The 16,546-nt window shown below is 39.4% G+C and overlaps 1 protein-coding gene and 1 pseudogene across 1 annotated transcript in view; both read left to right on the forward strand.

The window, feature by feature from the left end:
- Positions 1–1,037: 1,037 nt before the first annotated feature.
- LOC121568665 lies at positions 1,038–4,367 on the forward strand (annotated as a pseudogene).
- A 1,094-nt stretch (positions 4,368–5,461) lies between these two features.
- The window catches only part of LOC121570196 (patched domain-containing protein 3-like), a 35,384-nt gene continuing 24,299 nt past the window's right edge, over positions 5,462–16,546 (forward strand). Inside the window, exons 1-4 of the mRNA XM_045221019.1 lie at positions 5,462–5,758; positions 5,913–6,040; positions 6,287–6,432; positions 14,246–15,909. Coding sequence (XP_045076954.1) covers positions 5,462–5,758; positions 5,913–6,040; positions 6,287–6,432; positions 14,246–15,909 — 2,235 coding nt within the window. The remainder of the gene's footprint in view (positions 5,759–5,912; positions 6,041–6,286; positions 6,433–14,245; positions 15,910–16,546) is intronic.

Here is a 16,546-nt window from a genome sequence, read left to right on the forward strand (position 1 = left end):
AATGACTGATTATCCAGCCAAATTTGTTCAAAAGAGCTTATCTGAGATCCATTTTTCCTTTGCCTGATATAGAATCTGTTAATTACATTTAGAAACTAAAATGTTTTCTTCTTACCTTTTGGGGTGTACATAGTCAAGAACCTTAACTGAAACAGTTTGTAAAAATGATAGGAAACCAGAACTGTCACTGTAATGATCAAATGAGTCATTACTAATTAGTTGATCATTCCATTCTCCACGAACCATTAGTAGTATTTTGTAATAATCTGCAAATTTCAGTGAAATGTGTGTACTGAGGAGAGAGATATTTGCTGAGGGCATGGAAAACTCAAGGTGAGCTGATAGGGTGACATTAAAGTCTGCCAGTACCTGATTTACATGGTAGCCAATTTGAGTTTTACTGCTTTAATATAATGCATCAGAAGAACAGTTTATTCCACTATGGTTGTAAATTTTACAGGTGTAAAACAATCAAGAATTGTAACAGATCAGTAGGTAGATTAACGTCAGACACAACTTCCAGTGAAAATAAGTTTCATGCTGAGCGTCTGAAAGCGTGTACTATCTGTTCGTAAGAATCCATGATCACATTAGTATGTACTGTACAATACAGTGGTAAATGGAGTCCTACCTTTTCAACTGGGGACATACCCCCATAAAGCTTATTTTCATGGCTCACATAGCCGTATAATATAGGCCTAGTTCATGAAAGATGACAGCATGTAATATACAAGTATAGATACCCAAACAGAAACATTCAAATGATATAAAGCAGTAACACATCAGGTTTAATTATTAATGAATGGCCTGGTCATTTTTACAGGTGCTCTTTACAGTTAGAACTCATTTTCATGATGACGAGTTCCTCTTTTTGAATATGTATTTTAAGGTTGCAGCTCACAAAGTAGCGGCCAGTTAGTGAGCGGTTCCATTTGAAGCACCTGTGCTCATTACAAGGTCCTTACAGATCGTTTTCTCTACTATACATACAAAATAATACATTTTGATAATAACTTCTTAAATCTTAACCGGTGACCATGCCTTCGTGTCACACAGACTGCATTGAAAAACCGGTGTCAAATTGGTTTCATAAACTTGGAGGTTTTGTTGGGAGAAATCCATGGTGGTTTCTACTTGTCCCTTTGTTCATCTCTGCGGGGCTTGGGGCAGGATTTTACTTCCTTGAAGAGAGAGAGGCACATGGCATAGAGGACCAGTTTACCCCAAAGCATGGGCCTGCAAAAAAGGAGAGACATTTTGTCAAATAACATTTTCCTCAGAATGATTCAGAGTTCTCTCGTTTGCGGCTGTATACCGAGGGGAGCTATGGGTCTTTCATCGCTGTTTCAAAGTCATCGGATATCTTGAGTGAGAAGGCATTTGAGGAGATCATATATTTAGATGGAAGAGTTAGAGAGATGGGCATAGGCCATGAAAGATTAACTTATGAAAACCTTTGTGCCATGAAAAGTAACAGGTGCTTTTCAAATTACATGTTAGATGTCACTAATGGCACAGCTAGTACAATTAAGAATGCAAACTTGACCTTTCCTTTTCATAATTCAATGTTTTTGGGGACAGAACTTGGTGGAGTAGTTTTGAATTCAAGTATCATCGTTAGTGCAAAGGCTGTTCGACTCTCCTACTTTCTCAGAGAAAACAACAAGGCAGAAAATGATATTTGGCTACATGGGTTTACACAAGTGTTTTCCAACTTGTCAGATGAATTGAACAAGGTAAGTACAGTTTATTATATTTTACAAATTCAGAACTGTCTGGGCATACTGCCAGGTTTGGTCAAATACTTTTGTCCATATGTATACAACTATTGAGTGGCTTTACTTATTTGAGCCATATATAATTAGATTACTTATATTCCCTGAAATATAAAAAGGAATGTTTTGTTAAATACTCTGTTCCTAAACTTAACCCTCTACAGTTTTCACTTAGTCTCACAGTATTTGCATTTGTTTTTATATCGGCAGATTCAAGTTTCATATTTCACGTCTAATTCTAGAGAGGAGGAGTTTAAGGGAAACTTAAAATCTGTGATTCCTCTCTTCTCCGTCACATACTTCCTGGCCATACGTTTTTCCATTATATCTTGCTTGAGGTAATTTGATGTCTTATGTGTCATCTTTTAAATGAATCAAAATCAGCAAATGTGTGCACCATGTTAAAACACTAATTTAAATTACTATTTAATTGAATATATAATTGCTATGTGTGATGTACCGTATGAAGTAAGAATATTTTCATCTCTAGGTTGGACTGTGTGAGGAACAAGGTGTGGGTGGCCAGCTTTGGTGCTCTGTCTGCAGGCCTAGCAGTGCTGTCCAGTTTCGGGTTGTTGCTGCTCTGTGGAATGCCCTTTGCCATGACTGTTGCAACTGCTCCTTTCTTAATACTTGGTAAAGTTTTTTCTTCAGATACCTTAGATGGTTATCTTAACAACCCAGAACCAAATCTCACGTGATTTTAATGTTTTTGTCTGTCACACGAGACTACTTAGATGGTAACGCTTTACCTTAAGTTGCCCTTATACCTGTGTAACTACACAGTAATAACTGTATTAACAACATTGTAGTAACATTGTAACTAATAAAGTTTGGCGGTATTTATTACAGTGGTAATTCCCTCTAATGATCTTTGTTCTACTGATGTGTTGTTCCATATACTCTATGTTGATTGCAGGAATTGGTGTTGACGACATGTTCATCATGATTTCCTGCTGGCAGCAGACTCAGGTTCATGACAACGTAGAGGACCGTATGGCAGCTACATACAAAGACGCAGCTGTCTCGATCACCATCACAACACTAACTGATGCCCTGGCCTTCTATATTGGTCTGTTAACTCCCTTTGGTTCCGTACAATCCTTTTGTATGTATACTGGCACAGCTGTCCTGTTCTGCTACTTGTACAATATTACCTTCTTTGGTGCATTTCTGGCACTGAATGGAAGACGTGAAAAGGGCAACAGACACTGGCTGACATGCATGAAGGTTCCAGAACCAGAGGATAGTCCTGAAAAGTACAATATCTGCTGTGTAGGAGGGGCATATGACCAGGAAACGGGAAAAGAGGAAGTTATGCCAATTAACAACTTCTTTAAGATGTACTATGGGCCATTTCTAACAAATACTTGGACCAAGGTGTTTGTGATCCTGCTCTATGCTGGATATTTGGGCTCAAGTATCTATGGTTGCTTCCAAATCCAAGAAGGCATTGACCTTAAAAACCTAGCAGCCGATAGCTCATATGTGGGTAGCTATTATGATAATGAGGACCAGTACTTTTCACAGTATGGTCCAAATGTAATGGTTGTTGTGACTGACAGTGAGTTTCAATATTGGAACGAAAGTGTTCGGAATAGTCTTGACACCTGTCTTCAAAACTTTGGAGGTCTATCAATGGTTTCTCAAAATATGACCATATCTTGGCTCGATGAATATCTTAAATTTGGAAAGATGGCCAATTTGAGTCTAAGTGAGGAAAATACATTCAAAAGTAATCTGTCTGCATTTCTTGAGATGTCCGATTTCATACATGATGTGAATTTTACAGAAATCAAAATATATGCGTCACGTATGTTCATTCAGACAATCAATGTCAGCACATCAGTTGATGAAAAGAACATGTTGAATGAATTTCGAGTGATGGCTAAGTCAGATGATTGTCCAGGTTCCTTGTTAGTTTACCACCCTGCTTTCATATACTATGACCAGTATGCAGTGATAGTTCACAATACCATCCAAAATGTTGTTGTTGCCACCTTAGTCATGCTTGTAATTGCTCTCCTATGGATCCCCAACCCCATATGCTCTCTGTGGGTAACCTTTGCCATTGCCTCTGTCATAGTGGGTGTTGCTGGTTTCATGGCATTTTGGCATATCAATCTAGACTCTGTATCCATGATCAATCTTGTAATCTGCATTGGTTTCTCAGTGGACCTTTCTGCTCATATTTCATATGCCTTTGTCTCTAGCGAAGAGCCGACAGCTAACAAGAAAGCAATTGACGCCATCACCAACTTGGGGTATCCCATCTTACAGGGAGCTGTGTCTACTATTTTAGGAGTAGTGGTGCTGTCTGCTGCTGAGAGCTACATCTTCAGAACCTTCTTTAAGATCATGTTCCTGGTGATTTTGTTTGGGGTACTTCATGGCATCGTTTTCATCCCTGTGTTTCTGACCTTCTTTGGCATATGCAATATTAATTGACCAAGATTCACACACAACACACTAATCATGGTTGAAAGGGTTGGTAGAATAGTAGTTAAATTGTTTTAATGAACTGACTTGTTAGCTTACTTATAATCTTGCGATTATGTCATACTTTGCTTTTATGGTATCAAAATATGTATTTTTATGAGTCATCTTTTGTTTTTATTTAATCATTTTAGAAATAGTTTGTAATGTAAATGCTGTGTTGATTGTTACTACAGTGTGCTTATATTTACCTTTGTTGTAATTGTGTTTTAAAAAGCTAATAAAATGATCTCAAATTATATATTGTCTTTTACATATTTATTCAAACAACAGATGCTCTCGGTTGTCATTATGACCACATCAATAATGGGAAGTATTATTATGGTTAGTAACAGTGCTGAGTTTGCATACTAAACTTATGATGTAATCTATTTAACTGTTCGCCTATTCTAGAGATACACCCTCTTCATAAACATTTCAAATGAACCTGTTCGTCAGTGTTCATCACCCCAAATATCCATCATTGCATGGCAATAATCAGTTAGCTTCCTTCATCTTCAGAATATTTTGTATAACTTAACTATTATAAGGAAACCAGAGCAGTATAATAAGGAAACTGGATAGGTAACCCGCATTTTTTAATATGTAACCATATTTATTGTTCTGACACAGTCATCGTGGTTGTTATAGGATCACAGAGACATGTCCAGGGCTGTCAGAGCTATTGATTAGAACTCTTCAGAGGAACGTTATCATGTTGCTATGTACATATGAAGTATAGTTTATGGCTGTGATGTCAACAGAGATGCAGATATAATTCAAGGCAAGTTTTTTTTTCTAATAGTACAACTTGAAAAAGAGAATAGAAAATGGCTAGGTGCAAAACAGATTGCGTAGAGAAGCCTATAGCTAGGGGATTTGAAATACTTGGGGGCTTTGTTGGTAGACACCCCTGGTGGTTTTTGATTCTTCCCATGTTCATCTCTGCGGGTCTTGGCGGAGGATTTTACTTCCTTGCGGACAGAGAAGCAAACGGCATTGAAGAGATGTTTACTCCTATGAATGGACCTGCCAAAGAGGAACGACAAGTAGTCAAAGAATACTTTCCACAGAATGATGGCGACTTCTCTCGTTTGCGACTCTATACTGAAGGGACCTTTGCATCTCTCATAATTGTTAAGCCTGGAGCAAATATCCTCACAATTACTGCTTTTACAGAAATATTGGAAATGGATAGAAATGTAAAAAGTATGACAATTGGTGCATTAGCATTTGAAGACCTATGTGTTAAGAAAGGTGGTGTGTGTGTGTCAAATTCAATCATTGATATTATTAAAACCAACACAACAACGATTAATTATCCATATCATGGCAAAATTTTCATCGCATCTGAAATTGGTGGTGTGAAACTGAAAAGTGGATTAACTGAAATTGATAGCGCAGAGGCAATTAGACTATTTTACTTCTTAAAAGAAGACAACCAGACTATAAATACCATGTGGCTACAGAAGTTTATAGAGACTGCTTCCAAGATGACAAAAGAAGGCGTGAGTACTCCGTTTTAGAGATGAAACACTTCTCATTAAGCTCCATAGAAACCATGTAGTGTCATGATAATTTGATTATTCTACTATCTTGAGTTGTTTTTCTAATATGTTAACTGGATATCTTATGTTTTTATATTCTTATTTGTCTTTGCAGATGACAATATCTTACTTTACCTCAATATCAAGGGATGACGAGTTTGAGAAGAGTTCTGACTCAATCATACCTCTCTTCTCATTGACATATGCCCTGGCCATCAATTTTTCAATCATATCTTGTTTGAGGTATGTTTTGTAATTTTTACATTTCAATACCATTCAACATTATCAGTCAACATTGGACACCTCAATTGAAAAATCTGTTTAACAGTGTTCATTAGGCCTATCTGAAGACAGATATGGGTCCCAAATCAGGCGAATCCACAATGTGACTGCATTACTGTTTTTAAGGCATATCAGAGAACTCTATGCCTACTTATCAGCATTTACCTACATGGACGAATGTTGTGTTTTTGTGTTTTTCTTCCCTAGGTTGGACTGTGTGAGGAACAAGGTGTGGGTGGCAACCTTTGGTGTTCTCTCATCTGGTATGGCAGTGCTGTCCAGTTTTGGGTTGTTGCTGTACTGTGGGATGCCCTTCGCTATGACTGTGGCAACAGCTCCATTCCTGATTCTGGGTAAGCTTACAAATTGTTATACAATAAACCCAGTGCTTAATTTGAGCCGGATCCTGCCGGAACAGGATCCGGTGTGGTGAAACTGAGGATTTGTCGCCACAGATGGTTTGTTTACATAGCAGGTTAGGAAAACTAATGTAGCAGGTAAGGATAATTAACGTGGCAGGTTAGGTGAATTAACGTGGTAGGTTAGGAGAACTAACGCAGCAAGTTAGGTGAATTAACGTAGCAGGTTAGGAGAATTAGGTTAAGGTTAGGAAAAAGGTTAGGCTTAGCTAGAATGCTACAGTTGTCAACGATGCGACCACTAGACAGAGCTGTAAGTCTACTCCATCTAGCCACAATGGTAGAAACGTAAACAAACCATCTGTGGTACAAATCATCTATCATAACATCGGCTCGGGCTTATGGTTTGCGCAACATCGTAGCTAGCCTATGTTAAATTGAGACCAATTCGTAGTCGTTGCTGTGTTGAGAGAGAGAAGCGTGCCTGTGTCTCTCACAGAACTAGAATGAGATTAACTTTCTATTATCTCTCTCCCTCTCTCTGCTCTGATAGACATGAGTCTGCAATTTATATTTCTCCAGTGTAGCACTTCATCATTTATTTCCTTATAGAATCATAGCCATGGGAAGTGTGCTGGAAGTGCTGCAGCACCACTGATCAATTTAAATACATTTGCCAAAGTTATAGAATTACTGCTGTCTGTTCAGAAAGAAATGAAAAAATTCAGAATACTACTAATACTACAGAGTAATACTAGTAGTGTTAATAGTAGTACAATAGTAGTAATACGAATAATACTAATAATAATAACAATAGTAGTAATACTAGTAATACTACAGAGTACTTCAAGATAGCGTAGCAGTGCGGTTGTGTTTTCTGTAGTGTCCTCATGTAAATAGCCTGTTTTTTCGTATATATTTCTCAATCTCACTTTCCATCCTTTAACTAAATATACTTTCCTGCAACCCGCCTCACCCAATGTGGAACGGATTCTATTATTTCTTCATACATTTTTATCCAGAACCTCTGGCTGAAACTAGCCAGCTAGCCAGCTAACTAGCTACTTGCTATTAGCCACCGTTAGCGGTCTTCACCATTGTCCATGGCCGTGGCCTGCACTACCTACCAGCCAGCTCTAGCCTGGACAATTATCTGCCAGTCTGCACATCGCGCTATCGAGCCAGAGCATATCGGATTTTCTGCCGGAATCACTGAATCACTGGACCTTAACACTGGATCATCGCAACTAGCTAGCTGCAACCAAATGGCTGTTGTCGTTGTTGGCTAATCACCACTGTCCTGAAGCTAACCCCAGTTAGCCTTGAGCTAGCCTCGAGCCAGGCCCATCTCCCGGCTATCTACCTCTCTGTCAACTGGACGGGACCTCCTAGTGTTGACACGGAGCCCCGCCGATCCATCACGACTGGTCTGCCGACGTAATCGTCTGATGTAGTTTCAACAGGCTTCCCGTTGCGACGACCACGAAGATCCATCTGCTAGCCCCGGCCCGCTAGCACACGCAATCAACAGCCGTGCCTCCAGCTCGCCTGTAGCGTAGCAGCCACTGAACTGCTCCCGGACTTACTTATTGCTGTTCACTGGACCTTATGATCACTCAGCTACACAGCTGATGCCTGCTGGACTGTTCCTTTATACGGTACCCCATCCTGTTTATCTGTTTAGCCTCAGCTCAAACTTTCGTCGCCATTACCAGCTGTTGTCTTAGCTCTCTCGAATAACACCTGTGACTGCTTTATGCCTCTCTCCCATGTCAATATGCCTTGCTTATTGCTGTTTCGGTTAGTTCTAACTGTACTTTTTCAATGTAGAGCCCCCAGTCCTGCTCAACCTGTCTCAGATAGCTCCTTTGTCCCACCCCCCACACACGCAGAGACCGGCTCACTCGTGATGCTATCTCTTTCATCTTTACCCTACGCTTAGGTTTACCTCCACTGTACTCATATCCTTCCATATCCTTGTCTGTACATAATGCCCTGAATCTATTCTAGATAGAACTGCCAAAGGGGGCAGAGTTGCAATCTACAGTAGAGATAGCCTGCAGAGCTCTATCATACTATCCAGGTCTGTGCCCAGACAGTTTGAGCTTCTACTTCTAAAAATCCACCTTTCCAGAAATAAGTCTCTCACTGTTGCCGCTTGCTACAGACCCCCTTCAGCCCCCAGCTGTGCCCTGAACACCATATGTGAATTGATTGCCCCCCATCTATCCTCAGAGTTCGTATTGCTTGGTGACCTAAACTGGGATATGCTTAACACCCCGGCCGTCCTACAATCTAAACTAGATGCCCTCAATCTCACACAAATTACAGTATCAAGGAACCTACCAGGTACAACCCTAAATCCGTTAACATGGGCACCCTTATAGATATCATCCTGACTAATCTACCCTCTAAATACACCGCCGCTGTCTTCAACCAGGATCTCAGCGATCACTGCCTCATTGCCTGCGTCCGTAATGGGTCCGCGGTCAAACGACCACCCCTCATCACTGTCAAACGCTCCCTAAAACACTTCAGCAAGCAGGCCTTTCTAATTGACCTGGCCCGGGTATCCTGGATGGATATTGACCTCATTCCGTCAGTAGAGGATGCCTGGTTGTTCTTTAAAAGTGCTTTCCTCTCCATCTTAAATAAGCATGCCCCATTCAAAAAATTCTGAACTTAGAACAGATATAGCCCCTGGTTCACCCCAGACTTGACTGCCCTTGACCAGCACAAAAGCATCCTGTGGCATACTGCATTAGCATCGAACAGCCCCTGCGATATGCAACTTTTCAGGGAAGTCAGGAACCAATATACACAATCAGTTAGGAAAGCAAAGGCTAACTTTTTCAAACAGAAATTTGCATCCTGTAGCACTAACTCCAAAAAGTTTTGGGACACTGTAAAGTCCATGGATAATAAGAGCACCTCCTCCCAGCTGCCCACTGCACTGAGGCTAGGAAACACTGTCACTACCGATAAATGTACGATAATCGAACATTTCAACAAGCATTTTGCTACGGCTGGCCATGCTTTCCACCTGGCTAACCCTAACCCGGCCACCAGCTCTGCACCCTCCGCTGCAACTTGCCCATGCCCCCACCCGCATCTCCTTCACCCAAATTCAGATAGCTGATGTTCTGAAAGAGCTGCAAAATCTGGACACCTACAAATCAGCTGGGCTAGAAAATCTGGACCATTTCTTTCTAAAATTAGCTGCCGAAATTGTCGCAACCCCTATTACCAGCCTGTTGAACCTCTCTTTCGTATCGTCCGAGATCCCCAGAGATTGGAAATCTGCCGCGGTCATCCCCCTCTTCAAAGGGGGTGACACTCTAGATCCAAACTGTTACAGACCTATATCCATCCTGCCCTGCCTTTCGAAAGTATTTGAAAGCCAAGTTAACAAACAGATCAACGACCATTTCGAATCCCACCGTACCTTCTCCGCTATGCAATCTGGTTTCCGAGCTGGTCATGGATGTACCTCAGCCACGCTCAAGGTCCTAAACGATATAATAACCGCGATCGATAAAAGACAGTACTGTGCAGCCGTCTTCATTGACCTGGCCAAGGCTTTTGACTCTGTCAATCACAGCATTCTTATTGGCAGACTAAATAGCCTTGGTTTCTCAAATGACTGCCTCGCCTGGTTCACCAACTACTTCTCAGATAGAGTTCAATGTGTCAAATCGGAGGGCCTGTTGTCTGGACCTCTGGCAGTCTCTATGTGGGTGCCACAGGGTTAAATTCTCGGGCCGACTCTATTCTCTGTGTATATCAATGATGTCGCTCTTGCTGCTGGTGATTCTCAGATCCACCTCTACGCAGACGACACCATTTTGTATACATCTGGCCCTTTTTAATTTTATTTTATTTCACCTTTATTTAACCAGGTAAACCAGTTGAGAACAAGTTCTCATTTACAACTGCGACCTGGCCAAGATAAAGCAAAGCAGAGTTACATATGGGGTAAAACAAAACAAAGTCAAAAATACAACAGAAATACATATAATATACAGTGTGCAAATTTAGCAAGTTATGGAGGTAAGGCAATAAAATAGGCTATAGTGCAAAATAATTACAATTTAGTATTAACACTGGAATGATGTGCAAGAGATGATGTGCAAATAGAGATACTGGGGTACAAATGAGCAAAATAAATAACAATATGGGGATGAGGTAGTTGGGCGGGCTAATTTCAGATGGGCTGTGTACAGGTGCAGTGATCGGTAAGGTGCTCTGACAACTGATGCTTAAAGTTAGTGAGGGAGATAAGTGTCTCCAGCTTCAGAGATTTTTGCAATTTGTTCCAGTCATTGGCAGCAGAGAACTGGAAGGAATTGCGGCCAAAGGAGGTGTTGGCTTTGGGGATGACCAGTGAGATATACCCGCTGGAGCGCAGACTACGGGTGGGTGTTGCTATGGTGACCAATGAGCTAAGATAATTGGACACTGTGTTAACAAACCTCCAAATGAGCTTTAATGCCATACAACACTCCTTCCGTGGCCTCCAACTGCTCTTAAACGCTAGTAAAACTAAATGCATTCTCTTCAATCGAATGCTGCTTACACCCGCCTGCCGACTAGAATCACTACTCTCGGCGGGTCTGACTTAGAATATGTGGACAACTACAAATACCTAGGTGTCTGGTTAGACCGTAAACTCTCCTTCCAGACTCACATTAAGCATCTCCAATCAAAAGTTACATCTAGAATCGGCTTCCTATTTCGCAACAAAGCCTCCTTCACTCATGCTGCTAAATATGCCCTCATAAAACGGACTCTCCTACCGATCCTTGACTTCGGCGATGTCATTTACAAAATAGCTTCCAACACTCTACTCAGCAAATTGGATGTAGTCTATCACAGTGCCATCCGTTTTGTCACCAAAGCCCCATATACTACCCACCATTGTGACCTGTACACTCTCGTTGGCTGGCCCTCACTACATATTCGTCGCCAAACCCACTGGCTCCAGGTCATCTATAAATCACTTCTAGGCAAATCCCCGCCTTATCTTAGCTCATTGGTCACCATAGCAACACCCACCCGTAGTATGCGTTCCAGCAGGTATATCTCACTGGTCATCTCCAAAGCCAACACCTCCTTTGGTCGCCATTCCTTCCAGTTCTCTGCTGCAAATTACTGGAACGAACTGCAAAAATCTCTGAAGCTGGAGACACTTATCTCCCTCACTATCTTTAAGCATCAGTTGTCAGAGCAGCTTACCGATCACTGCACCTGTACACAGCCCATCTGTAATTAGCCCACCCAACTACCTCATCCCCATATTGTTATTTACATTGTTATTTATTTTGCTCATTTGCACCGTAGTATCTCTATTTGCACATCATCTTCTGCACATCTATCACTCCAGTAATAATACTAAATTATAATTGTAATTATTTTGCACTATGGCCTATTTATTGCCTTACCTCCATAACTTACTACATTTGCACACACTGTATATAGATTTTCTATTGTGTTATTGACTGTATGTTTTGTTTATTCCATATGTAACTAAAGCAAATGGCTCCTGCTGAAAAGAGAAGAGTCAAATCTGTCTGTAGGCTACCAAAATATTATAGCAACTTCCAAATAGGCCTATTGATCGAACAGTAGCCTAGGTACAAAGTAAAACAAGAGGGAGATCCCACTGGGCACACACTGGTTGAATCAACGTTGCTTCAACAGGATTTGTCAACATATTGTGACATGGAATCAACGTGGAAAATTCATTGGATTTGAAAAAAGCCATCAACCAGTACTGTTTTTGTCTCATTTCAACCAGCATTGTAAACATTGAAATAAGGGTAAAACATCAACTTAAATACATTGACCAACCTTACTAACAGGTTGTTACATCAATCTAATTTCAACATAATCATCAGAACTATGAGTACGTTGAAATTGTGTTGAAAATTCCACAAACTTTTTCATCCTGTATATTGGGTGGTTGAAATTATATATAATGTTTGATTTGATTAGACACATTTTATTTGAATCAACGTCATTGTTTCAATGTCATGCTATCAACCTAAATAATTAGGTATATTGAAATGAAATGTGAAGCCACAATCCAATGATTTCTGCCTGAACATTGACTCCTACTGGTATAGTGGTTAGAGTGTTGGGCCAGTAACCAAAAGTTTAGAATCCCTGAGCTGACAATACTTTTATCTTGGATATTGTCTTGTATATGAAGGATGGTTGGTTGATTTCACATTTAATCTAGAAGTTATTCACATCTCCATCCCAACCAAAAATCTAAGTTGAAGAATAGTACTAAATTAAATAACATTATGGGTTGACATGGAGACGTGAATCCAACATATTAATCTGAAAAACTGGATATTGAATTGTGAACGCAACCAAATATCAACATTTGAAAGAGATGTATCTTCTGTTTGGATAGTGTACTGTATATTATGAATAACATATATAAAAGACAATATACAGAGGTACAAGTTTATTACTATTTATACAGTGAGGGAAAAAAGTATTTGATCCCCTGCTGATTTTGTACGTTTGCCCACTGACAAAGAAATTATCAGTCTATAATTTTAATGGTAGGTTTATTTGAACAGTGAGAAACAGAATAACAACAAAAAATCCAGAAAAACATTTTCTCAAAAAAGAACGTTTTTTTTTATCAATTAGTATATTTGAGTTTAACCACAATATTTGTTGCAATATTTGTTCTGTCATTTCTGGAGGATTAAATTGAAATTGCAACCAAATTTCAATGGCTTGTTTTAGAAATAGTGATATTTGGGAGATGATTTCCTTTTCAAATACCTGAAAGTGAGGGGTTGTAATCTGAATAAAGGGAAAAAGTCCCTTCTTGAACATTGGGTGAGACAATCTTACTAGTTTGCTAGAGAACCAGTTCGGATTTAGGTATAATTTTTGTATGACTGAAGCTTTTAGTGATAGGTCTAATGCTTTCATATTTAATAATTTCTGTCCTCCTAATTCATATTCATTATATAAATAGGCCCGTTTAATTTTGTCTGGCTTGCCGTTCCAAATAAAATTGAATATTTTTTTCTCATATAATTTAAAAAACAGTTCGCTAGGCATAGGCAAGACCATAAGCAAATAGGTAAACTGGGACAACACCAAAGAGTTAATCAGGTTGATTTTTCCACAAATTGACAGGTATTTACCTTTCCATGGTAGCAAGATTTTATCTATTTTTGATAACTTTCTATTACATTTTTTTGGAGTGAGATCATTTATTTCATTTGGGATATGTATTCCGAGTATATCCACATCACCATCAGACCATTTTATTGGTAAACTACATGGTAATGTAAATTTTTTTATTTTTTAGTGATCCAATACGTAATATAGTACATTTATCATAATTTGGTTGTAATCCAGAGAGGTTAGAAAATGTATCTAGATCCTCTATGAGGCTTTTGGTACTTAAGCATATTTAAAACCAAATACTTTTAGACTTTTACTTAAGTAGTATTTTACTGGGTGACTTTCACTTTTACTTGAGTCATTTTCTATTAAGGTATCTTTATTTTTACTCAAGTATGACAATTGGGCACTTTTTCCACCACTGGATGTGTGAAACTTCTGTAAGCGCCTCTACTCTACTGCTCTATATGAAAATGCGATGATATCCATGCAATGCTTTATTATACAACAAATGTATAATTATGCGTTCCGGTCCCTCACTATTTGTTCCGGCACCTCCCGATTGACCTGTACTCTGATGTGATCACAGGAATGAACACAGGTATAAACTAGGTCTGACATTTTATAAAAGAGTGCATTTTCTCCACAGGAATTGGTGTTGACGACATGTTCATCATGATTTCCTGCTGGCAGCAGACTCAGGTTCATGACAACGTAGAGGACCGTATGGCAGCTACATACAAAGATGCAGCTGTCTCGATCACCATCACAACACTAACTGATGCCCTGGCCTTCTATATTGGTCTGTTAACTCCCTTTGGTTCCGTACAATCCTTTTGTATGTATACTGGCACAGCTGTCCTGTTCTGCTACTTGTACAATATTACCTTCTTTGGTGCATTTCTGGCACTGAATGGAAGACGTGAAAAGGGCAACAGACACTGGCTGACATGCATGAAGGTTCCAGAACCAGAGGAGAACACTAAAAAGTACAACCTTTGTAGTATAGGGGGAGCTTATGATCATAAAACGGGAAAAGAGGAACCTATGCCCATTAACAACTTCTTTAAGATGTACTATGGGCCATTTCTAACAAATACTTGGACCAAGGTGTTTGTGATCCTGCTCTATGCTGGATATTTGGGCTCAAGTATCTATGGTTGCTTCCAAATCCAAGAAGGTATAGACCTTAAAAACCTAGCAGTTGATAGCTCATATGTAGGTAGCTATTACGATAATGAGGATCAATACTTTTCAGAGTATGGTCCAAATGTTATGGTTGTTGTGACTGACAGCGAGTTTCAATATTGGGACGAAACTGCTCGAAAGAGTCTTGATACTTGTCTCAGAAGTTTTGAGAGTCTAACATTGGCTGGTCAATCATTGGTTGCTAAAGATATGACCCTTTCTTGGCTTAATGAATATGTAAAAGCGGGTGTAGTTTCAAATCCAAATAACGAAACCATTTTCATGGATAGTTTACCTACATTTTTACAACAATCAGGTTTCACACAAGATGTGAATATTTCAAACAAAGTCATAATTGCCTCACGTTTGTTTATTCAGACAATCAACGTCAGTACAGCTGTTGATGAAAAGAACATGTTGAATAAGCTTCGAGAGACAGCTAATGGTTGTCCAGGAAAGTTGGTTGTTTACCACCCTGCTTTCATATACTTTGACCAGTATGCAGTCATTGTTAGTAATACCATCCAAAACATTGTAGTTGCCACTCTTGCTATGCTGGTGATCTCCCTCATGTTGATCCCCAACCCCATATGTTCTCTGTGGGTGACCTTTGCCATTGCCTCTGTCATAGTGGGTGTTGCTGGTTTCATGGCATTATGGGATGTCAATCTAGACTCTGTATCCATGATCAATCTTGTCATATGCATTGGTTTCTCAGTGGATTTTTCTGCTCACATTTCCTATGCTTTTGTCTCTAGCAAAGAGCCGACAGCTAATAAAAAGGCTGTAGATGCTGTCTATCACTTGGGATATCCCATCTTACAGGGAGCTGTGTCTACTATTTTAGGAGTGGTGGTGCTGTCTGCTGCTGAGAGCTACATCTTCAGAACCTTCTTTAAGATCATGTTCTTGGTCATTTTGTTTGGGGCAGTCCATGGTATAGTGTTTATCCCAGTGTTTCTGACCTTCTTTGGAATCTGCGGAGGCAAAGTCAGTGATAAAAAAGATGTAGATGGTAGGTCTAACACCTTGTCTCAAAGAGGTCACATGTGGGTCACCCAAACCACAGGGGATTTCAACATGAAGAATGTGCATGAATTAAGGGCTGTAGCAGCTAATTCAAATGTATGTTCAATCAGTTCTAACCAACGCTCACATTATTCTTCACATCGTGTTAACGGGGAAACTAATAGTGCTTATGAAAACATTGAAGACTGCCCCTAAAACTGTTGTCTTGAGGCCAGATTTACAAGGCATTTCCCCTGTACCCGTTTTTTTGTTTTTATGGAATTAATTAAATATTAAAAGGTAGAACAAACGGATTAAAAACTGTACAAATAACGTTTACGAGAGGGAATAACCCATTATGGTCAAGTGTAAATGAACACACATTCATATGTTTTAGCTTTGTTTTATTTCATTCAGCTCTATGCTGTTGGGGCAAGTACAGTAGTTGTAAAGTGATGGAATGAATCTACAAAATAACCAATTATAAATGACATATCAATCATTGATGATTTATTGTGTTTCAAATCCCTAAATCATTGCACAAAATGTCCACATACAGTAAATATCAATTGAAAAGGTAGGGAATATTTTCACTGTTTCTGTCATTCGTTTTGTTTCATGTAGAAGTACTGTAACATAAAATCAAATGTTAATTTGTTCATTTTGTGAAATTTCATTTTTATTTAGTTGACTCTAATTGTGAAATCTTGTCATCATTGTAATACGTTTAAGGATAAAGATGTTTTTTGTTGTG

The sequence above is a fragment of the Coregonus clupeaformis genome, chromosome 7, assembly GCF_020615455.1.
Source record: "Coregonus clupeaformis isolate EN_2021a chromosome 7, ASM2061545v1, whole genome shotgun sequence".
Taxonomy (NCBI): Eukaryota; Metazoa; Chordata; class Actinopteri; order Salmoniformes; family Salmonidae; genus Coregonus; species Coregonus clupeaformis.